The sequence below is a fragment of the Durio zibethinus genome, chromosome 24 (assembly GCF_047325235.1).
Source record: "Durio zibethinus cultivar Kanyao isolate XHJ-2024 chromosome 24, ASM4732523v1, whole genome shotgun sequence".
NCBI classification, from domain to species: Eukaryota; Viridiplantae; Streptophyta; class Magnoliopsida; order Malvales; family Malvaceae; genus Durio; species Durio zibethinus.
In genome coordinates, this window is record NC_143185.1 from 5452511 (window position 1) to 5477416 (window position 24906).

The 24906-nt window shown below is 31.6% G+C and overlaps 3 protein-coding genes across 3 annotated transcripts; 1 reads left to right on the forward strand and 2 right to left on the reverse strand.

Moving 5' to 3' along the window:
* Positions 1-1251: 1251 nt before the first annotated feature.
* On the forward strand, positions 1252-3855 carry LOC111316014 (glycerol-3-phosphate acyltransferase 1-like). The gene is made up of 2 exons (XM_022918028.2): positions 1252-2121; positions 2667-3855. Exons 1-2 carry the CDS (start codon positions 1381-1383, stop codon positions 3546-3548), a joined length of 1623 nt encoding a protein of 540 aa, XP_022773763.1. The 5' UTR covers positions 1252-1380; the 3' UTR covers positions 3549-3855.
* A 15785-nt stretch (positions 3856-19640) lies between these two features.
* Positions 19641-20971, reverse strand: LOC111316336 (uncharacterized). Its single transcript, XM_022918324.2, has one exon. It carries the CDS (start codon positions 20908-20910, stop codon positions 19972-19974), a length of 939 nt encoding a protein of 312 aa, XP_022774059.2. The 5' UTR covers positions 20911-20971; the 3' UTR covers positions 19641-19971.
* A 318-nt stretch (positions 20972-21289) lies between these two features.
* On the reverse strand, positions 21290-24125 carry LOC111316016 (uncharacterized). Its single transcript, XM_022918029.2, has 4 exons — positions 23789-24125; positions 22815-23258; positions 21843-21873; positions 21290-21723 (listed from the first exon to the last, which is right to left on the reverse strand). Exons 1-4 carry the CDS (start codon positions 23898-23900, stop codon positions 21552-21554), a joined length of 759 nt encoding a protein of 252 aa, XP_022773764.2. The 5' UTR covers positions 23901-24125; the 3' UTR covers positions 21290-21551.
* Positions 24126-24906: the final 781 nt, after the last annotated feature.

Consider the following 24906-nt stretch of genomic DNA (forward strand, 5'->3'; position numbering starts at 1 on the left):
TTAGAGAAACCTTATAACCCACAGAGTACATCTATATGAAATCCAAATCAAATGATTGCAAGTTCACCCACCTGTTAAGGATGACAATTGCATGATCTTAACTGCTAAAAAAGCCAGCCTTAAAAGAAAAAAAAAAAAGTCAAAGAATTTCCAATTCAAAGGTTCGGTAAAGAATAAATGAATGTAGCCACATAAAAAATGTAGGTGGCTTTGCTCTCGCCTAACAGGCTGCAATAGCAGCTGGCTTAAATCAAGTAGCGTCTCGGTAATTGGAGAAAAATGTAGTCATAAATTTTTGTTGAAATGATGTTTAGATCACAATAGCCTGTTAGGCTTCATTAATGTACAACTAATCTCACGTGACGACCATATTATTCAATCAGATATCCATGAAATAACAGTTAAACAATTTGATCAAGTAAAAATGGAAAGAACGAACGGGAAAGTCACACTGAACAAGATAATCAAGACGTTGATAATTTATTATCTAAAGAAAAGTCAATGGAAAAAGTGGTTTTCTGATAAATTTTGACCTGTGAACAATCTTGAAAATTGTTTGGAAGAAAGTCATAGATCAGTTGATACAGGCCATCTAACTTGGGATTGGTTCACGTGGATGAAAAAATTGTAGATTTAAAAAATTGAAATCCACCGAAGTTGTCCGGTTTTAACGCACGACGTTATGAAAAAAAAAAAGAAAAAAAAAGTAATACATGATAAAATTTTAATAAAAAATATTAAATGGATTAATAAATATATTTTTTATATTTATATTAATTATAACATATAATTTTCACATAAAATATTGTAAAAATTTATAAATTATCAATATTTTATAAAAATCAAATACATATAACAAAATCTGACTAATGGTATAAGCATACGTTGAAGATATGAAATAACACTAAAAGTTGGAGAGAGAGATCAAATTTCCTTAAAAAAGACCCCAAAACTTAGAAGAGCGGTCACCAAGAATCCAACCTAACTATTTAGCCAAGGAAAAAAATAATGCTGCTGTTCATACGGAACTAGAGGCATGTTCATGGAACTTAATTAACAAAGATCAATGTAACAAGTATATAATTTTAAAGGGTTTAAAAGAAGAAGAAAGATCAGCAGAAGATTGATTGAGCATTCAATGCTAGCGGTGTGGCTAACCAAATGCGCTGTGGTCAACCATTAGCCTGCCCCATGTACAGTAGCTCCCCCTTTAATGACGCCTATAAGTATTCTCTGTTTCCTTCCACTTCTATACACAAACCCCTTCCTATATTTTCTTCCTCTTCTAGACATAGCTTTGTTTCGTTCTCCATCTCTTTCTCTAAGCTCTTTCTAGTTTCCTTTCTGAAAAATATCATTGGCCCCTGAAGCAGAAAAGCCATGGTTTTCCCTGTGGTATTTCTGAAACTAGCAGACTGGGTCTTGCACCAGCTGCTGGCTAACTCATGGTATAGAGCTAGAAGGAAGATGGGAAACTATGGGTTCTTTCTAAAGAACCAAAACATTAGGTCATCATCACAGCAACAAGCTGCTTCTTCGTTCCCTAGTGTCACCAAGTGTGATTTAGGCAATAACAGAAGGTTTGATACATTGGTTTGTGATATTCATGGAGTTTTGTTAACATCAGAAAACTTTTTCCCTTATTTCATGCTTGTTGCTTTTGAAGGTGGTAGCATTTTGAGAGCTTTTCTGTTGCTTTTATCATGTTCATTTTTGTGGCTTTTGAACTATGAGCTGAAATTGAGGGTTATGATTTTTATATCCTTCTGTGGGCTTAGGAAAAAGGACATTGAGAGTGTTGGCAAGGCTGTTTTGCCAAAGTTTTATCTTGACAATCTGAATCTCTATGCCTATGAAGTTTGGTCTAAATCAAGTTCAATGGTTGTTTTTACAAGTATACCTAGAGTAATGGTGGAGGGATTCCTCCATGAATACATGAGAGTCAATGGAGTTGTAGGGACTGAATTGCACACTGTTGGCAACCGATTCACAGGTTTGCTGTCCAGCTCCGGCTTGATTGTAAAGCATAAAGCCCTAAAGGAATACTTTGGAGATAGAAAGCCAGATGTTGGCCTCGGAAGTTCAACCCTCCATGACCATTTCTTTATCTCCCTTTGCAAGGTATTCTTATTTCTTGTTGCTTCAACTCAATGTTAAATTATTTGACAAAAGAAAACAAATAATCCGTGGTCATTGAACATATTTGGAAATACATCAAACTATACAATTCATTCAGTTTTGGGTAACAAATTTTTAACACTAGACCTACCTGGTACAGAGGTAACCCCACCTAAGACCTTTCATTAAGAATTTGGTCGACGTTTCTGTCAAATTTATTTTTAGATTTTTGTTAAAATTTTAAATTATATTTTTATATAATTTTGATATCCTTATCGTGTTTTAAATTATATGGACTGGAATTTGGTTTATGATCATTGTATTGTATGTTCCAAGATCATTTTCTAAAAAATGGAAAACCCTTTTGAATTAGTTTCCTATATAATCTCTACTCAACGGTATTCCTCTTTCCCAAGATATACCTCTGCAGGAAATTCCCCTTTCCCAAGATATACTTTCTTGTAAACTTTGACATGTGCCTATTCCTTTCTTGTGTAAAAGTTCAACGACTTGAAAAAGTTGTCTATTCAATTTTGTGATTGCGACAGGAAGCCTATGTTGTGCACAATGAAGATGGCAGAAACAACCTAAGCTGTGTAATGCCAAGGGAAAAGTACCCGAAGCCTCTTATATTTCATGATGGGAGGCTGGCTTTCTTGCCAACTCCTTTTGCAACTCTTTCAATGTTCTTGTGGCTTCCATTTGGGATTGTTCTTGCCATATTTAGGATTCTCGTTGGGATCTGCATGCCTTATAGGTTAGCTATTTTCTTGGGTACTCTGAGTGGATTGCAGCTGAGATTCCATGGATGCTTCCCTCCATCAAATTCACAACATAAAAAAGGTGTTCTATATGTCTGTAACCATCGAACTCTTTTGGACCCAGTTTTCCTTAGCACAGCATTGTGCAAGCCTTTGACTGCAGTCACCTACAGCTTGAGCAAAATGTCTGAAATGATAGCTCCAATCAAAACAGTTCGGTTGACAAGGGACAGGAAGCAAGATGGAGAAACCATACAAAAGTTGCTGAGTGAAGGTGATTTGGTAGTGTGCCCTGAAGGAACCACATGCAGAGAGCCTTATTTGTTGAGGTTTAGCTCATTGTTTGCTGAGCTAGCTGATGAGATCGTCCCAGTGGCCATGAACGTACATGTAAGCATGTTTTATGGGACAACTGCAAGTGGGTTAAAATGTTTGGATCCCATCTTCTATCTGATGAACCCCAGACCTAGCTACCATGTTCATATCCTTGCAAAGGTGGCTCAGGAGTTAACATGTGCAGGTGGAAGATCTAGCTTTGAAGTGGCAAATTATATTCAGAGAAAGCTGGCTGATGCTCTGGGATTTGAGTGTACTACCCTTACAAGGAGGGACAAGTACTTGATGCTAGCTGGTAATGAAGGGATCGTCCATGAAAATAAGAGAAATTAACAAACCCTGGACAACAAAATTAATTTGCACACCTTCACCATATGGGATTCACTTATACATGTCAGTTCTTTTAACTATTTGCTTACCTGTTTTCCAGTCCCCTATCCAATCAGCCACAGTTTTCGTATGGTTCTTTTTGCCAGATTATATATTGCACCATTGAGTCTGAAATTTATTTCTATTGTTTTATTATGACGGCAGACTGCAACATGTTATGTAAAAGTGATACTATGAGGGTACCACCATATTATAAAATCATCCTTCAATTCTATAAATAATAACTGTCAATTGCTTTTCTCGAATACTCAATTCAGCCATCTTAATCAGTTAGGCAGAGATAATCCAAACACTGGTTGCAAATATCCATTTATTAGTTTTGCATGGACTTTTTTTTCCTTTTAAACATTGCCTGCATGTTTGAGGCTCATTTCCAAGTAATAATTTGGAATGTAAACTTAGTTCTATGTGTCAAACTTAGAAATGAATGTGAATACTTTAATTAACAAGGATATATTTATTTAATTTAAAATAAAAATACTTTTTATCAAATCTAAATATATAATATAATATAATATTAAAAATATATTTACTTAATAGAGAGGGATCAACTTAAACCATTATAAAATTTTTTTAGTTTTACACTTTTTTTTAATAATTGATTTCAATAAATTTAAAGAATGTGATTAAATTATTTTTTTCTTAGTTGACTTGTTTCTCTCATTTTTAAAATCTATTGATATTAATGGTTAAAAGAAATAAAAAATAAATTTTTTTTATGTAATTTAATCCTTCACTTTTGTTTAATATATAAATATTTCTGGATAACACAAAATTTCTTTTACAAAGAAATCATAATTTTGAAATAGTAGAAAGTATTGTAGGCGGTGAAATTTAAATTTTAAAATTATTAAATATTATTTTTAAAGAAAATTATGTAAACTAATTAAACAAATCTTAAATTCTTTTTCTTTTCTCTTTTACCTTAAGAGTCTTGGTCACATAAGTTTTAGGTGGAGTTTTAGGTTGGGGTTGATAAAGTGTTGATGCTTTAATTTCTTTAATGTTGATTTAACAATCTCAATTATAAAAAAGCATGGTAAATATTTCAGGTAAACAAAGTGAGGCTAAGGTAAGTGTCATGATCTTAGAAAGGAGATATAAATTTTATATCAGATTTATATTAAAATTAATTATGAGATATAAGAGTTCATGTCACCTTTAATTTATGAAGTTATTTTTGTGAAATAAAATCATGAAGTCAAAGAAGATAATATCTTACAAGTTGATATAAATCGTAATAATTATGTTGATTTGAAACGTAAAAAAGATCATTTTTATGTTTTGAAATAGTATAATTTGAAGTTTAAATTTTTACTCGTGACAAGTAATGTCAGAGTTAATTTTGAAGGTACTAACAATGATCCACTAAAGATGTTAGGTATTCATTAGAATAGAGAAAGATGTCACAGTCTTGAAAAAAAAATTATGAGTCTCATATTGATTGTGTATTAAAATTGATCATGAAATATTATTCGTATCACCTTTAATTTGTGAAGACTTTTATATGAGATAAAATCATAAGATCAAAAAAATCAAAATTTTAACTTGTGAAATTTTTGTTATAAAATAAAATTATAAGATTAAAAAGGCTAAAACTATTGTATATTAAAATTAATCATAAGATATAAAAATTTATATAATCTTTAACTTATAAAATCCATTTTATGAATTAATATAAATTATGATAATTAAATTAATCTAAAATGTGAAAAAAACTATTTTCATGATCTAAAATCATATAAATCTAAAGGTTTAAGTCTCGACCAGATATATAAGGGCAAGGATAAGGGTTGAGTGAGCTACCCTTTTCCTGTACAAACATTGAAATGTGTGGCACATAACTCAAATCCTCTGCAGTCTGTACTGCTTGCAATGAATGATGCCATAAATGCAAAACTTTAGTTTCTCATGACAAAAATCCAATGCCATCGGTACTCACCCACGCCTTTCTCTCTCAACGCCAACCATTTCATCACTCACAAAATCTTGGACCGCTACAATTATATAGCTTCAACTTTTGGGCGTCCTAATTACACCTACAAATTTACGTCCATAAACCAAACACTATGCCAAATTAATTAAACTGAAATTAGTTCAGCAAAACAACATTAGTTACGCTAATTATAGTACTTCTAAACAACATTAGTTACGCTAAACCACCAGTCAGGCTTTGCTTAATAAGAATGATTAAAATTGATTATAGACACTTTATTTAGTCCGAATTCAAATCCATTGGACCTGATCTAATAATATTTGGGTCTAAACTCATTAGACTCGGTTTAAGATCCAATTAGCTGGGCCCAATGGGTTTTTTATTTTTATTTTCATTATTTAATATATATTTTTTTATTTATTAATATTTTTATTATTTATCTATTTTTATTTTTTATTATTATTTATCTATTTCTTTTATTTATCTAATTATTTTTTTTGTTATCTGTTAATATTTTTATTTTTTTATTTTGATTAATTTTCGGTTAAGATTAGGATAAAAAATTAGAATGAATTTGGTTGTGATTTAAAAATTGACAGAGTTGGGATTGGATTCAAAGATTGAATCCCAATCCCAGAAAGAGTTGGGATTGATCAGAAACTCTTTTGATCAATCCCTATAAATAGGTACTGAAAGAACAGAAGAAGACACACAGAAAAAAGATACACACAGAGAAAAAACAGAAGCTAAAAAAAGGTTTTGGTGTGTTAGAATCTCGAGCCGAGTCTCCGAGCTATTTTTTTTCCTCAAGTCGAGTCGAGCCGAGCCGCTAAGCCGAGCCATTCTCAGGTTTTTTTTTCGTTATTTATTTATTTATTTATTATTATTATTATTATTATTAGAATTGTTTAATATTCTTTTATTTTTATCTTTGTTTTACTTTTCTTTATTTTTATTTTCATTTTTATTTTATTATTTTATTTTCTTTAAATTAAATTCAAAAAAAATATTTTTGAGGAAAAGTTGAAAGTATCAATTTTCTTCGAAATTAAAGTTTTCAAAAAATATTTTTAGGGAAAAGTTGAAAGTATCAATTTTTCTTAAAAATAAATTTTCAAAAAATATTTTTTTGAGAAAAAGTTGAAAGTATCAATTTTTCTCGAAATTAAAAGTTGAAAGTATCAATTTTTCTTAAAAATAAATTTTCAAAAAAGGTTTTTTTGAGGAAAAGTTGAAAGTATCAATTTTCCTTAAAAATAAATTTTCAAAAAAGGTTTTGAGGAAAAGTTGAAAGTATCAATTTTTCTTGAAACTAAAGTATTCAAAAAAATATTTTTTGAGAAAAGTTAAAAGTATCAATTTTTTTTAAAAATAAATTTTCAAAAAAGGTTTTGAGGAAAAGTTGAAAGTATCAATTGTCCTCGAAATTAAAGTTTTCAAAAAATACTTTTAAGGAAAAGTTGAAAGTATCAATTTTCTTTAAGAATAAATTTTTTAAAAAAAAGGTTTTTTTTAGGAAAAGTTGAAAGTATCAATTTTCCTCGAAATTAAAGTTTTTAAAAAATATTTTGGGGAGAAGTTGAAAGTATCAATTTTTTTTGTACAAAAGCGATCAATTTTCTTTTCCTTTTTTATTTCTTTGGATTTTCTTTAATGTTAAATAATCCGACGACGGAACCTTTGCAAGTGAAATAGTAGTTTCTTGCATACTCTTGATGTGAGAGAATTTTTTTCAATTTTTTGCTAAAAATATTAGAGTCAATTGAGAATAATTTCTAATAACTAATTACTTGGTAAATTTTTAAGGCTTATTAGGTAACACAAAATTAAGCTGGTACCATCTTTTGATGGGCGTTGTGAGGGTGCTATAACCTTCCTCACACGTAACCGAACTCTCGAATCCTGTTTTGGTTAGTAGACTCAAACTTATTCTTTTAAGGACCCTTAAACCTAGGTATTCCCTAAAAGGATAGATTCTTTAGGTCCCAATCACACATAAATAAAAAAGATTGGTGGTGACTCTTTAAGTCAATGTCTAGCGATAGATCCCCGGATCTAGACGTTATGATAGCATGGCGACTCCGCTGGGGACGTCCAAGAGTCAAGCCAGCAAATAAATTTATGTTATCCAAAAGCCTAATAAAATTGAACCTTTTGTATAGATTTTTTTATTCATTCATGTTTATTTACTTTATTAATTATGTTATTCATATCCATATGCATAACATGAGCTCTATACCCGAGCATTGTCCCTCTAGGAGGGAGTAAAGTACCTATTGCTTTCGTGAGGTTTAATGCCTCCGCAGTGGCTAGAGAAATACTCCCATTCAAATTGAACCTTTTTTGCTTGTAGCCTGTAATGGGTGAGGATTAGGATGCCTTACTAGTTTGTGATGGACAATGATGTAAGGAGTAATTTGAAAACCTTTAGACTTTGACCTTGAACCACATATAGTGAACCTTAGAAGTGCCTAACCCTAAGATAGGGTCATTTCTATCCAATGATAGATATACCCTGAAAATAGGACATAAAAAGGGTGTTTACCTAATCATTTTGATTGTCTGACTTTGTGCATCATTTTCATTATCATATGTAACATTATGCATCGGCATCACTTTCATTTCATCTATGAAACTAACCATGTTGTTTGTCTGATTTTATGCATCCGTATGATCATGTTTTAACATTATCATTTGCATTTATTTCATATTAGATTTCATCCATGAAAATGTACATTTCATTCGTGCATCAACGTATCATACATGAAGCATAGCATATTATTTCTAATCATAATTGTGGTGCTAAAGGTTCAAAGATAGCCCCATCAAGCAACTTCACCCATCGATATAACATAAGAGCCAGAGCTAGACAAATGAAGAAGGAAAACTCTTACAGATTTGAAAAATTAGAAAAAGCTCAGAAAAAGATTGAGAATGAGTTAAGTAAAATTTTGGATGCTCTCAACAAATTAAATAAGGGAAAAATAGTAGAAGAGAACACAAGCCAACAAGGTCTTGTATCACAAGAAGTGACTAACCCCCTATATCCACCTGGTTTTGGTTCACCTCAAGCTCAGTCTACACAAGAGGTTCCATCATAATACTACACATATCTTACATATCCTGAAATGCCATCAGCTTCTAATCCAGGGCATTACCATAGCTATGTGAATCCTGTATTTACTGAAAAAGTAGTTGAACCAATTCAAATCCATGATCTGGATGAACTGAAAAGAAAAGACAAGGAAAAGATAAAAGTGAAAGCTCAGGAAAACTCTAAAATTAGTATGCTAGAATAAAGGCTACGGACTGTGGAAGGAATTGGTTTTTATGATTCAGTTAATGCTACTGGGCTTTGCTTAGTCCTTGATGTGGTCATTCCTCCTAAGTTCAAAGTATCAAAATTTAAAAAATATGATGGCACAAAGTACCCAAAAACTCATGTTACCATATATTGTCGAAAGATGTCAGCCCATGCTTATGACGAAAAGCTACTAATGCATATTTTTCAAGATAGTCTTACTGGTTCTGCTGTTAGGTGATACATCCAGTTAGATAGAGCTTGCATCTATTCCTGGAGTGACATGGCCCATGATTTTATCAATCAATATCGACATATCATGGATTTAGCCCTTGATCATTTATCTTTACAAAACTTAAAAAAAAAGGTAAATGAGACTTTTAAAGAGTATGCCTAGAGGTGAAAGAATATTACTTCTTAAGTACAGCCTCTTTTGACTGAAAAAAATTACAGTATTGTTTATCAGCATTTTGAAATCTCTCTATTATGAAAGGATGATAAGGAATGCAATAAAAAATTTTATCGACATGGTGATCTCTAGAGAAATTATTGAAAGTGCCAATAAGAATGGTAAGTTGAAAGGAGGAGAACCAAGAAGGCATCAGAAAAGAAAGAAACTAAAGCTCAAGCTATGAGCTTTGATAGGTAACAATTCAGGGGTTATCAACCCTATCCACCCCAAGGTTACTCTCCATACTATCCTGCTATAAATAATGCCTCATCCTACCCATACCAGCTAGCTCCACAACCACTTTATTCATCCACATACCGATCAATTTTTAGCCCTCAAGATCTTACATATAGCCTTAACATTCAAACTCCTGCAGTAGCCCAAATTCATCCTACCAACCCAGCAAGTGGTTCACGAAAGCAATTGATTACTCGAGAAAAATATGTATTTGATCCAATCCCCATGACTTATACAGAGTTATATCGAGAACTCTATAATAGCCATTTGATTATCCCTAGCCATGTGGAGCCACTTAAGCCACCTTATCCTAAGTGGTATGAGCCTATAGCCCACTATGATTACCACTATGAAATTGCTGGCCATTCTACTGAAAATTACACTGCTTTAAAGCATAAGGTACAACGATTAATCAAGGATGGAATGGTAAGTTTTGAACAAGAAAGACTAACAACACATAATGTTAGTGGTAATCCATTGCCTAATCACAATGTCAATGCTTTGAATGAGAATCAAGAATATGTTAATTCAAAAAGGCCTGAAGAGTCGTAATAAATCAAGGGGGCGAGATAAAAATCCTTCACTTGATCGCACATGGGCATGATTTTAAAGAAGGATGTTAAAACTGGTTGAATGCTATGCATTTCATTACATTTTCTCTTTCACTCGACCATTACTCCATACTCTGCTATCTTTCATAAATTTATATTTCCATTCTCAAATTTCAGATGATGAATATTTAGACAATGATAACAATAATTCTGAGATTTAATTTTGAGAACTCATCCACATTAATATAAAGAGATGATTTGAGCAAAAAAGTAAGTTGTTACCAGAGGTGAAATAGATATGTCTTGAAGATGTGTAATCTTTTATACAGGTTCATGAGCTTTGTTCAATAGATGATGTTCAAGAAAAGTATTCACAATTGAGATGAAAAATGGTCATCTTTCTTTTACTACTTGAAAAATCATTCATTGCCACCCCTTTGAGCCTATTATGATTTCTTTTTCTAAAGAACCCCAACCAAGGATCACCCTCTACATTGAAGGGTAATTTTTGAAAAAAAAATCACAAAAGGTCTCAAAGATGGAAAGAGAAAGAAAAGTAAAAGAAAAAAAATAAATGCCACACATGATTTGGGGTAAAGTAATAAGAATCCTTTGTGTGAGGAAAAAAATAGTGAAATGATGTGGGGGCAAAATGTCAAGTTGCATCAAATGATCTTTTGGTCTTGAACCTTTTTAATATATGTTTTGAGCCTATTATATCCATTTCTTTTATGACTCCTCACCTTGACCTACATTACAACCTTGAAAAGTTCATTTAGATCAAGTGTGAATGCTCAACTTGAATGATCATATGTTGAGCGAAGGCATGCTCATGATAAAACAATAGAATCATGCTGCATTGCTCTAAAGTTTGATGTGTGAAAGATATCAACAATGGATGAAAAATGAGAAAAAAGAAAAAAAGATGATGAAAAAAAAAAAGAAAAAAAAATGAGAAAATGAAAAAAATAGATTCAAATTGAAAACTTGAAAGGGTGATTTTGGTAGAAAAAGATTCAGGTCAAATGGTTCACATAGATGGAAGATTAAAGATATCTGAAGATCCCTCAAAGATGGGGTAAAGTTCGCCAAGCTCAAAATGACTTCAACAGTAAATGGAATGAGTTTTTGAAAAAAAATCCTAGATTAATGTTGAGAATTATCTGAATCTTCATCGTTTGGACATACCATTCATCCCAATGACATGTATCTAATTTATTTCCTTTCCTATTTGTTTTGTATCAAAATAGATCTTTATTGATTATCTTTACCATAATTCATCTTGTGTTCTCTTATTGTTACATCCCTAGAATAAATTAAGAAAATGTATGAGTGCATTATAATTGTCAAAAATTGAAATGATAATGAATGAATGACAATGTGCATAAAAAAGTCTTGCATTCATTTAAAGAGAAATCTAAGATGATGGTGGTAACAAAATGAAAAAATGGTAGAAACCTAAAAGAGATGATTTGGAAGGATATATGATGTGACGAAATAAAAAATATGATGATGGATTAGACAATAAAATGAAGATGGGGCAAATCTTGAAAAGCGGTATAACCAAGTGATGAGTACAAGGATGAATTGATCGATATGACTTGTAAGTTATGATTGAATGATGAAAATAATCAGTGGACAAAGTTTGTTTTGGAATGGTTAATGTTGAGACACCTATGAGTAATGACCCAGTGATGGTGGATGAAACTTGTTTTGAAATTTGTTAGTGCTGAGAAGTCCATGAATAGTGGTCAAGTGATGATTGATGGATGAAACTTATTTCAAACATTGAGAAACTGAACAAAGAAGATATGCGAAATGGTGGGTTTTGAGAGCCATATTACCACAATTATTTAAAATTTTATGACATAGATGTTTGCATTACATGCATCATGGGGGCATCATTGCTTGAATAATACATGCACATAATTCGACGAATTAAACTTTATTTAGACATGCTTGGCACTATGAGAATATAGGTTATCGTATTTGCATTATTAAGAGGGCATTTGCATATTTGGTCATAACATTCATTCATGCAAATTTTTGAGTCGCTTGAAAAAAATTGTGAATATTTTGATGAGAATTTTTTAGAACTCAAATGAGAATCTTTGAGTTTCAAAATGAGAATCTTTGAGAAGTGAAACCCTAAAATTCGTCGAATATGAATCTTCGAACTAGAATGAAAATTTTTAAACTTTTGGATGTGAATCTCCAAAATACAAAGCTTCAACTTTTTGGATATGAATCTCTAAATTTTTTAAATGAGAACCTTTGAACTTAGATATGAAACTCTAAGTTTTATTGCTGAGCCTTTGAACTCAAATGAAAAGCTTTGATGTGAATCCCAAGCTTGCCAAATGCGAACCTTTAAAAAGCCTTGAACTTTTAGATGTGAGCCTCTAAAATTCAAATGAGGATCTTTGATGCGAGTCTTGCAAGTTGCAAATGCAAATATTGAGATCTGCAAATTTGAATGAAATTGAAATTTTGAGAATCAAATTTCAGTAAATTCTTACGAAGTTGGAAGGTTCTTGCGAATCTGAACCTATGAATGTTGAACTCAAATTATGAATATTTGAGTTCCCATTACAAAATTTCTTCAATCACGATCTATAAGTCCTTTGGACATGATTGTCAATGAGCAATTTACTTTTCTAAGTTGTGGTGCCTCTATTTAGAGGAGCAATTTATTTTTCCAAAGTTGTTAAGCCTCTGATTAGATGAGCCATTTATTTTTTTAAAGTCGTTGAGCTCTAATTAGAGGAGCCATTTACTTTTCAAAGTTGTTAAGCCTCTGATTAGAGGAGCCATTTATTTTTTCAAAGTCGTTGAGCCTCTGATTGGAGGAGCCATTTACTTTTCAAAGTTATTGAGCCTCTGATTAGAGGAGCCATTTATTTTTTCAAAGTTGTTGAGCCTTTGACTAGAGGAGCCATTTACTTTTCAAAGTTGTTGAGCCTCTGATTAGAGGAGCCGTTTATTTTTTCAAAGTCGTTGAGTCTGATTAGGGGAGCCGTTTATTTTTTCAAAGTCGTTGAGCCTCTGATTAGAGGAGCCGTTTATTTTTCAAAAGTCGTTGAGCCTTTGATTAGAGGAGCTTTGTTTATGTTTCTTAAAGTCGTTAAGCCTCTGCTTAGAGGAGCTTTGATCAAAATTTTAACAAAAAAAAAATAAAAGCAAAAAAAAAGTCAAGTTGAGTCTTAAATGGGTGTCTACGTCTTTGCACAATTCCTGCTTCGCAAAAAATGTGCAAAAAGATGCAGTTGTAGACACCTTATTTAGTTCGGACCCAAACCCATTAGGCCTGATCCAATAATATTTGGGTCTAAGCCCATTGGATTCGGTTTAAGATCCAATTAGCTGGCCCCAATGGGTTTTTTATTTTTATTTTCATTATTTAATATATATATTTTATTGTTTTTATCTGTTAATATTTTTATTATTTATCTATTTTTATTATTTATTATTATTTATCTATTTCTTTTATTTATCTAATTATTTTTTTGTTATCTATTAATATATTTATCTTTTTATTTTGATTAATTTTCGGTTAAGATTAAGATAAAAAAATTGGAATGAATTTAGTTGTGATTTGAGAATTGACAGAGTTGGGATTGGATTCAAAGATTGAATCCAAATCCCAGAAAGAGTTGGGATTGATCAGAAACTCTTATGATCAATCCCTATAAATAGGTGCTGGAAGAACAGAAGAAGACATACAGAAAAAAGACAGACACAGAGAAGAAACAGAAGCTAAAAAACGGTTTTGGTGTGTTAGAATCCTGAGCCGAGTCTCCGAGCTATTTTTTTTTCCTCAAGCCGAGCCGAGCCGTTCCCAGGTTTTTTTTTTCGTTATTTATTTATCTATTATTATTATTATTATTATTATTATTATTATATTAGAATTGTTTAATATTCTTTTATTTTTATCTTTATTTTACTTTTCTTTATTTTTATTTTTATTTTATTTTATTATTTTCTTTAAATAAAATTCAAAAAAATATATTTTTGAAGAAAAGTTGAAAGTATCAATTTTCCTCGAAATTAAAGTTTTCAAAAAATATTTTTAAGGAAAAGTTGAAAGTATTAATTTTTCTTAAAAATAAATTTTCAAAAAAGGTTTTTTTGAAGGAAAAGTTGAAAGTATCAATTTTTCTCAAAACTAAAGTTTCCAAAAAAATATTTTTTGAGAAAAGTTGAAAGCATCAATTTTTTTAAAAAATAAATTTTCAAAAAAAGTTTTGAGGAAAAGTTAAAAATATCAATTTTTCTCGAAATTAAAGTTTCCAAAAAATATTTTTAGGGAAAAGTTGAAAGTATCAATTTTCTTTAAAAATAATTTTTTTTTAAAAAAAAGGTTTTTTTTATGAAAAGTTGAAAGTATCAATTTTTTCTGTACAAAAGCGATCATTTTTCTTTTTCTTTTTTATTTCTTTGGATTTTCTTTAATGTTAAATAATCTGACGACGGAGTCTCTGCAAGTGAAATAGTAGTTTCTTGCATACTCTTGAGGTGAGGGAATTTTCTCAATTTTTTGCTAAAAGTATTAGAGTTAATTGAGAATAATTTTCAATAACTAATTACTTGGTAAATTTTTAAGGCTTATTGGATAACACAAAATTAAGCTGGTACCATTTTTTGATGGGCGTTGTGAGGGTGCTATAACCTTCCTCACACGTAACCGAACTCTCGAATTTTGTTCTGGTTAGTAGACTCGAACCTATTCTTTTAAGGACCCTTAAACTTAGGTGTTCCCTAAAAGGATAGATTCTTTAGTTGATTAATCGCACCTAGATAAAAAAGATTGGTGGCGATTCCTTAAGTCAATGTCTAGCGATGGATTCTCGGATCTAGACGTTATAACACTGACAAAGACGAAAAAACCATTAATCTAATAAATGAGCTTCATAACCATTTTCTTAGTTTATAACTTAATTATTAGATTATTAAATTAATAGTCACTGCATAATATAAGAGTAGAAAGCTGAGTCAACACTCAGAGGCTCTGCAATCCCAACCCTACTACAAAGTGTATCAATTAGGAGTGTCGTAACAAGCAAAGTTATTTGTGAGCTATTCAGGCTCCATTTAAAAATAAACGAGTTTGAGGAGCGCTCAAGAACAAGGTGGACAGCATCCCTTGATAGGATATTTGCGGACTTGGTAGTCAAGCAAATTCAATTGGGAAACAGACCAAAGAATGTTTTTGACAAGAAAACTTGGAATAACATGCGTGCTGAATTCAACAAGCAAACAGATCTCAACTTCTATAACAATCAATTGAGAAAGCACTGGGATGTTCTGCGAACATGCTTCTACAACCTCAAATCAGCTTATGATCAAAATGACTTTGCAGCCACGGAGGACTCCTATTGTGGGTTTGAAGACATTGGGGTACATTTCCTTTTTAACTTGTTGAACGTTTGTTTCTGGCACCTTTATTGTCTGTTCCTGAGAGATTGTGTTTACAGGCACAGCCTAGGCCTGAGCCTATCAAAATCAAGGACTGCTCCATATATGAGCAACTATGCACAATCTTCATTGATTCATCTGCTGGTGGGAAATATGCCCAATCAAGCCACTTTGAGGGATTGGACAAAGTTGTTGGAAATTATATCAGTAGCTTAACTTCACGTCCAGAGGGAGGATCCACCCATCCTGATTATCCAACAACCTCAGGAATAGCCCAAAACAATTCATTGTAAGAGAAATTGACTAAGAGTATTGCACAGAAAAAAAGAAAACGACAATCTGAGGCACAATCTTCTTTAGATCAAAGCAAGAAGGATGAAGAAATATCCGAGGCTATGTAAGTTTTCTTCCTTCATGGACTGTGGCCATTATGTTCCTTTTTGTTTTCTTATTCTTTTTGCATAATTAGATTTATATGGTTGAAATTTAGGCGATTAAGGTGCTCAACATGATTAAGCTTATGGCAAGCCAATACGCGTAAATAAGGTATGAAATTTTACTTTGGTTACATTGGAAGTGGGAATAGTGTTGCATTTAAAGAACCAAAATTTTTTTTTTATGGTTTTTCTATTTTGATTGATTTCAGGCGTCTGAAGATAAAAAGAGGTTAGATTTCGGTGCAAACCTTTTTGTAAGGAGCCTTGACCCTGTATGTATTACTATATCTTTAGAAGTGTGGAGATGCCATGAAGTGCTACATTCTTTTTTCAATTTGTGATGATCTGGTTATAATTTCTGGATGTGGATGAGAAACTTCTGTATGATACTTTCAGTGCATTTGGAGTTAATGTGACAAATCCCAAGGTACTGACTTTGTAATTTCTAATTTTCATTTGTTATGATTGTATGCCTTGGAATAATGTGCTCTGCTTTCTCCATATTTGAAAGCATGTCAGCGTGTCTTCATTTGCCTGTTTAGTTTTTGATACTCTGCTGCCTATTGATGTCATTTATAATTTAATCAACCATTGCATCAGTGTTAAAAGAGTGTTGAGGCTTATAGTTGAACCGTTGAACTAAAGCCTTGGTCATAATTTTATTTGTGATTGATGTTGAAATGAAGTGGAAACCAGTGAGATTGACCAAGTAGGGTGGACTGTTTATGTTATGAGCAATAAGGTTTCCTTAGTGTTGGTTTTGAATATATTTGCATAGTCATGGAATGACATAATCTATGTATGGGCAACTGTTTAGTTGTACATTTTTATTTAATCTATCTATATGGTTGCATTGGTCAAATGAACCCCCCATTATTTTCTCTGGAAAACTTTGTTAAGTTGAGTTCTCAGTTTGTGCAAGAGAAAATGAGATGATATAGCATTTTGTTTTGTAGCTGTATTAAATAAATTTTTTACCTTTATATTGATTGGAGAAACAACAAATGCATGAAAGTTATAATTTCGTTCAAAAAAGAAATTTTTTCCCAATTTTTTTTTAAGAATTAACTCTTAATCTGTGAAAATCTGCAAAACTTGTTAGAGATTGTGAAGTGATTGCATCTTTTGGAACAACAATTCTTTATCCAACTACTCGTGGTAACATTCATATTTTTAAAGCTTTAACTACTTGTACACTCTTTGATGTATTTTTTTATATTTTCATTTAATTAGAATTCGTAAATAATTTTGGAAGTTATTATTATTTTTTTATAAATGAATGTATAGTTTTGTTTATTTATTTTTTCTATGTATGTATATTTTAATATTTATATGATTGCTTTAAAAATAAATTTAATAACAAATATAATAAAAAGAAAAAATTATAAACAAAATATAATTTAAAAAATTGAAAAATGAGTATTATCGATGGAAATGTTAACTATTATCAACATAAATATTAACTATTATCGATGGATTTTATCAACGAAAATTCATTAACGAAAAATTTATCGACAAAATTTTTCATTGGTAATTATCGTTAAAATTTTTAATTTACTAAGGAAATACTATTATCGATTTACTTATGATTGATGAAAATTTTTGTCAATACATTTCATCGATAAAAATATTATCGATAAAATTTAAACTATTATCAATGGAAAATTTCGTTGGCAAAACCTTTTTTTGGTAGTGTATATAAGCAAAATGACAAATCAAGCATATATTAAGTAATAAGAAAAATGGTCATAGCTAGTAAACTTGATTAATCAATGTTCCAATCTTTATTTCATCACATTTTCAAATTATAATAGCATAAATATAACTACAAAAAAGATTCAAATCAATACTAATAAAACAATTCAATGTTAAAATATCTAAATTTATTTCAAGACTTTAAAAATATTTTGTTGATCCTCCAAACTTTTCAATAAACAACTTCTTTAGCATGATATGTCATCATTTATGGTTACAAACTAAAGACACTTAATGAAAACATTAAAAAAAAAAAAAAAGATTGATCAAAACCTAGACGAATTAACATATAAACATAAAAAGAAAATTATTATTCAAGTAAAAATCAGTAGGTTCTTTTGAATTCCTAAATAATAGGAATGGAGATGGGAACGGAACTAATTTTTTTTGTAAAAAAAAAAAACTATGAAAATAGTTAATTACTATATAGAAATGCACGGATTTCATGTAAGAGCAAGAAATATTATATATATATATATATATATATATAGAGAGAGAGAGAGAGAGAGAGAGAGAGAATTTTAAATTTAAAAAATAAATTAATTATATCTGAATTAACAATAAATTTAAATTTAAATCAATATTTATTATAAACTACACAATAATTCATTCGGGTCAGCATAAAAGCCCGACTCTATCGCATTGTCAGAATCCATGTTATATATTCGAAGGAGGTTGATCTCTTTTGCTACTCTCACGGTACAATCCTTTTCGTGCAGAGCCCCTTCTCTTTTGTTCACATAGACAAAATGTAGGATTAGGACTGATGCCAACAGTTAATCACGGATGAAAGAACTAATTAAGCCGAGATCACTAATTAATATTAATCTAACACTAATATAATATTAATAAAAAAGAATAAATAGAATAAAAAATATTAATATATTAGATTATAGTATATAATATAATTAATATTAAAAAGTCATATATAAAAAGTTTTTTTATTATTATTATTTTAAGCAATATATAATTGGATTTGAATATATCCGGATAAAAATGCATTTAAACTCAAATTAATATCTGAATTTTTAAATAATATTTAATTAATATTATCTTACGTGTCATTCAAAAAATTTATTTATATAGATATACATGCAACATATCTTATCAAGTATAAATATATATATATATATTTATATATGATTTCTTATAAACCAATTCACCTTTCCTTTAATTTACTATAATCTTGAGCTAATAATGTGCAAAAAAAAATAATAATAATAAAACGAAATTGAAATGCATTGAAATACTAATATTGACCAATAATACAGTGACAAATTTCATCTTTATCTCCAAAGATAAGTTGAAATCATGAGAAGATTTGTGTTCCTATTCATCCAAACAAAATTACATTCCTTTTTTTTTTTGGCCAATCATGAAAGATTTTATTAATAGGATCAGAAGGATATCATAGACAATACATCCATATAACATGCAAAGAACATACTTATGAGTGAGTTATACATACCCTCCATGCATGCTTCAGGTTCTAACTTTACAGGCTAATGGGTGGGGCAGGTAACCCATCCTTACCCGGAATATGAACCAAGGAAGATGGGCATACCACAACGCAATTAGACAAGCGCATGTTCCTTCCGTACGAACCTGCAGTCCTGTCTGCAGCTTTATTTGCTTCTCTAGCAACACAACTTATTTTTACCTCTTCAAACCTTATCCCTTACTCCCTGTCTGATTCTCCAGTCACCGTCATTAAGCTCTTACTCTAAATTTTTAGCTAATACGACAGAGTCTGTTTCCAAAATAATCTTTGGGAGATTTCATTTTCTGTGCAAGCCTTATTCCTTCTTTGTCTGCTACTGTCTCATCTTTTTATTTGATGTCAACTACCAAAAGCAAATCAAATCTTAAAATTTGTTCTTTCAAACTAATCTTTGTCTTAAGGTAAAACTTGAGTTTTTACTATTTGTAATTACTCCCAAATTACAAAGTTTTGACTCAGTAGTTCTCCAACATAAAAAATAGAAGTTCCCATACAAAGAACAAGAGGAAAAAAACAACTCAAACAAAGTTAATTATAATTTAATGTAAAGAAGATATAACAAATAAATTCACATTATAATGACCATAGAAAACTTACACAAATAATTGTAATTACGTAGGCAGAAGCAGACAACCTAAACAAAAAATAAGAGAATTGTAATAAACTACACTAATTGTAATCCTCACGTTCTTAAATTATGGTAATGTCCACTTCCAATCCAATTATTGATCCCATGCCGATCATGATGTTCCAAAAAAATGACAGCTAAAAAGCTCATCAGCTCATCGATGGCATGGTTGACTATCCCACCCATCTCTTAGAATCTGATTCAATCCTTGAACATACCCTTTCTTTTGCTGCTCAAGATAACCCAAAGTCTGTGCCACAATTTTTGGGTCCTTATCCTCCGTGCAAAGACTACCTGATGATTTTGCTGAATTCCCATCACCAGAAATACTAATGTTCAACTTCAATTTGGAGCTGAAGTTGTTGGAGTTGGAACACATTTGGGAAAGAACAAAACAGAACTGTTCTGGTCCGAATACTTTCAATCCTGGATATAGTACTGTTGTTTCTTTGACATGATCACCAAATCCTGCCTGCATCCATATGTACTCCTCCATGCCATCTATGAGCCAAGGTGGAGCCCTGGACTCACCATCCCACAGCCATATCCGAGCCATGCCTCGCTGTATGGCTGATCTAACAGCGTACTTGACATTACTTTCTTCCATTATTGATGGACTTAAACTGATGACGTAAACAAACTCTTTGCTTTTGCTTGTCTCTACAATGACTTTGGTCGTCAGGTTTTTGCTAGCCAGTTGGAGAATGACATGGTGAACTGGTTTCTTGTTTTGGTTGGAATCTGGGTAAAGAATGTTTTCGACCAAGGCGCTTGTGTTCAGGATGATCCGTGTGCCTTCATCATTCGATACGTAGAAGAGAGCAAAGCGTCGCCCTGCTGGAGAGTCTTTGGCGTTGTTGATTATGGTTACCTTGAAGCCTTTTGATGCTTCGTGGTTTGCCCATACGGAGATTGTTCCAATGAAAATTACCAAAAGAAGCCGGGAAATAATACGAGAACTTGATAAGAAAAAATCCTTTTTATCGTCCTCTTTGGTGGTGGAGCTGGTAGCGGTGGTGGTGATGGTAGCGGTGGTGGTGAGGGCGGAAGCAGGGGTAGCTAAGAGAGGTATGGAAAGGCTATAGTCCTCCATTAAAGGTTGCAAAACGGAGATGTAATTTAAGGGAGTGTTTGTACTGGGTAGGCCGAATAAGTGTTTGTACTGGGTAGGCCGAATAAGTAAATTTAATGGGACCGTATATAAAATATATAATGATCGCCAGCCAAACCAACTGTTCCACTAAATGGTTGCAACCAACTTGCTGAGATTGTTATTTTGAACTGTTAATCTAATTTGAAAATTAATTAAATCATTGATCTCTTTAATTACGAGAATAATGCCAAAGCTGAAAAGGTTTTAATTTTGTTCTAATGGAAATACTATAATTATTTTAAATACAAAATTAAAAATCCAAAATCCAGTTAAGCTGACTTATCTAAAAACAAAATTCAAAATTCAAAATTTTTTTAAATATTATAATTCATTTTTAAAAGATAATATTCAATATATTTAAATTTTAAATTTTAATATTTACAACTTAAAAGGGAAAAAAAAATACAACAATAAGCTCTTTGGATTAATGTACCCTCCAACCAATTAGCAACGCTCCACAAACTATTGGTTCAACTTAGTTTCCACGAAAAATTAAAAACCTTGTGGCAACGAAGAGAATTGCACTGTGAGTTGATATAAGAAAAAAACAAGGAGTGAAATGAAATTTTCCTTTGTTCATTCTAGTGATGGTATCTGACCAGCAGCAAAATGAGACATGCCATTATGATAAAAATAGGCTGCTTGGGATTTAATTTGATGGCGGACGCTGTCGATGGAGATGGGTGTGTTGGCATAACTCCAAAAACATGTGAACCATTTGAATTGGTAGCATTTAGGACCGAGGAACTTGTGCTGCAATTTTACCATTGACAATGATATAATTTACACTGGTAATTCGGTGGAAAAAAAAAGTAAAAAAAAAAAAAAGAAAGCAAATGAATCAGGCAAGTGGGAGGGATAGGAAAATTTACCTTGTGGATTGATACTGACATCTTTCACTACCTGCAATCATGATCAAGATGAATAAATCCTCAATTTCTATTGTAAACTTGTGTCACATTAATTCATAAGTACATACTTGTGAATGTCAAATTTGTCACTAAATTATATTTCAATGTTTAATTTGATTTGAATTGATTCTGTTTTATTATCCTACTTCTATTTTTATTCACAATTTAGTCAAAATTAGGTTCAGCATATAGTGCAAAATGCTTATCCAAAATCAAGCAACCATTTAGTCGAAATCTAACTAAGGTTGAAATCGCTTACAAAAGTTTTTATAACCCCAGTTGAGTCCAGTCAAGACATAAACGGCAACCATCAAAATTTGAAACCAAATGGCATGATATCTATCTAGCCAAATAAAAGGGATAAAATCTTAGACAATATGGCTCACTCCAAAAGGCCTCCACCTATCATACAATTGTAAAAAAATACTAATTAGGAATGTAAACGAATTAAATATAAAATGAATTTTATTATATTTATTATCTATTTATTAAATTAACGATTGCTAAAATATTATTTGTGATCATTTATTAAATTTATTCATGTTATGTTAGTTAAATGCTCTATTTGTTTACATCTTCATATGTAAACGAACCAAAGAAAAATAAATTTTGTTGTGTTCATGATTTTTTTATTTAATTAATGAATTTTAAAATATTATTAATAATCATTTGTTAAATTTAATAAACAAAAATAAGTCAAATTTATATTCGAATTATTTATCAAACGTCAAATTCATTTACAACCCTATTTAGACATTAAATTAGACCTTTTAAACAGTTTGGGACCAAAATAGAAGTAAATCCTTGGAAGAAGTATTGCCAACAAATATAGGAGTTGGGCTGAGTATTGGGAATGGGCAATCTAGGCCCAGCTCATTTCTTTAGTCAGGACTCTGGACCTAGAAGTCAGATGTAAAACCATGTTTAACTTACTCGGATCAGTGCTGGTAGTAATAGCAGTCCCTCCAAAATTACAGCTACTAGGAACTGGATTCTTCTGGAAATAGCTGTTAAATGCATAAGAAGCATGAGCACGAACTGTGTTGGGATTGTAACAGCTTCCTCCAGGCTGAATTGCTGCGCAGTCAGCACCACCATATCCACATGCATAGTCTAGAGCAACTTGTAATGCAGTTTGTGATGCACTTTGGCTAGCCACACACCAGCTGCCCCGTGAAGATATCGGACTTGTAATTATCGTTGGAACTGTCATCGGTGTCATGGTCACCGGAGATGTCGAATCCGGGTTGGAATTAGGATTCAACACTGGACTGGATGAAGTAGGAGTGGTCGGAATTATTGTAGGCATGGTTGCTATTGGAGTGCTAATGTCCTTTTGGTCAGTGAAAATATCAACCTTCCTTGTATCACTTGGACCTGAATCAAGATTTAAAAAACAGAGAATTTGGTACAAAAGGTTTGGTTGTTTTTATATGCAACAATTAATGACAAAAGGGAAAAGGGAAATGTTCAAAGTCGAAGAACAATGATTAAATTTTTGAAAGAACAGGCAATGGGTAGTGGAGTAAAAGAACAGTGCTGATTTTGGAAAGAGGGAGGTATTGCCCGCATGGGAAAGCTATGAAAATTCAATGTCCAACATGTAAATCGATGAAAAGTTTGAGTTCAAAGAATAAAACAGAGTAACAACTGCATCATCATTTTGAAATGACAATTTCACTACTGGGAACTGATTCCATGATTCAAAATTATAGTGAATTTGAAATATGAACATGAACAATTGAACATTAACATGTTAAATCATGCGAAGGAAGAAGAAAGTAAGGGATGTAGAATTGGTGAAAACATCATAAACCAGAAGAGGAAAAAGCAGTGAAGCAGAATTATATTTGAAATGGATGATGAAGCCAAGAACATGAAAGGAAAAGATGAATAAACCAAGTCACCTGGGCAGAGTAAGAGGCAGTATAGGAGGAATATTTTAGTGAAAATTTTCCTTGTATCCATTTCTATAAGGCCCTTATCACTTCCCGCTGCTTCTTCAACCCAATTCTTCATTGTTTTTCTGCTGTTGTTGGGACAAAGAAAAGCATAGAAAAACAAGGGATATCATAAACTAGAGGAACATCAATGATCGAAAGACTCCTTTGCCATGTATATATAAATACAAATATATTTTGGAAGAGAAGTGCACTATTGTGATTGTGAGAAAGAGAGAGAGAAAGAAGAAACTTGGGAAAGGAAACATGACGGGGTGGGAAGAAGAAGCAAGAGAAGGGTGGCAAAAGGAGAGAAAAGGTGAATGGACGGTTGAAAAGGAAGTAAACAAAGAGATGATGGTAATGATGATGGTGATGCATGCATTTTGGCCTTTTTACTTTTTTTTTTTTTTTAATATTGGGTGTGTCTCCTTTCACTGTTTTTTAACAAGACTAAAAATTCAAGAAAGTCTAATTTTCAATCTAATTTAATTAATTAACGTAATTATTTAAAAAAAATAATATTTAGTAAATTTAAATTTAAATTTAAATTTAAATATCTATACTTTTTTTTTTACAGACTACTGCTCTTGTACGAAAAAAGAAAATCAAGAAAGCCTAACATTTATTTGAAGAAGCTTGTCTTTCGCAAGACATGTGCTTGCGATTGCTTTTTGCTTCGTATATATATTTGAGCAAAGCAAGCTTGTGTTTGATTAGAATAAACAACAAATTCAATGATCTTTGATTAGCATAAATTGAAGTCAAGTGTTTCAAATTTGGACTCAACTTGAATGCTCACTAGAGCTGCCACCTGAACCAGAGCAAAAGAAAGAAAAAGGACGAAAACAAAAAGAGAGGGTAATTGGCTCAAGCTTCCCAACATGAGATTGAAACGTGCCCAAACTACTAAAAAGGATAATCAAGTTCTCTTTCTCTGTCTGTTTCTCTTCTTTTCTCGTGTTTGTCTTTGTGGGTTGGGATTGAGTTTTGGGGAAGTCATTGTGGTTGGTCACTACCAACTGCATATAATTCTTTTTGGTGACACTATCCTGTCTGAGTTTTTTATTTTCAAACTTTATTGT

Excerpts from the sequence above, each read along its gene's own strand:
- LOC111316336 (XM_022918324.2), bottom strand. The coding sequence starts at position 20,910 with ATGGAGGACTATAGCCTTTCCATACCTCTCTTAGCTACCCCTGCTTCC.
- LOC111316014 (XM_022918028.2), top strand. The coding sequence starts at position 1,381 with ATGGTTTTCCCTGTGGTATTTCTGAAACTAGCAGACTGGGTCTTGCAC. Across the intron at positions 2,122-2,666 it reads TCTTTATCTCCCTTTGCAAG|GAAGCCTATGTTGTGCACAA; the intron begins GTATTCTTATTT and ends TGATTGCGACAG.
- LOC111316016 (XM_022918029.2), bottom strand. The coding sequence starts at position 23,900 with ATGAAGAATTGGGTTGAAGAAGCAGCGGGAAGTGATAAGGGCCTTATA. Across the intron at positions 23,259-23,788 it reads CTGCCTCTTACTCTGCCCAG|GTCCAAGTGATACAAGGAAG; the intron begins GTGACTTGGTTT and ends ATCTTGATTCAG. Across the intron at positions 21,724-21,842 it reads TGTCAGTATCAATCCACAAG|CACAAGTTCCTCGGTCCTAA; the intron begins GTAAATTTTCCT and ends GTAAAATTGCAG.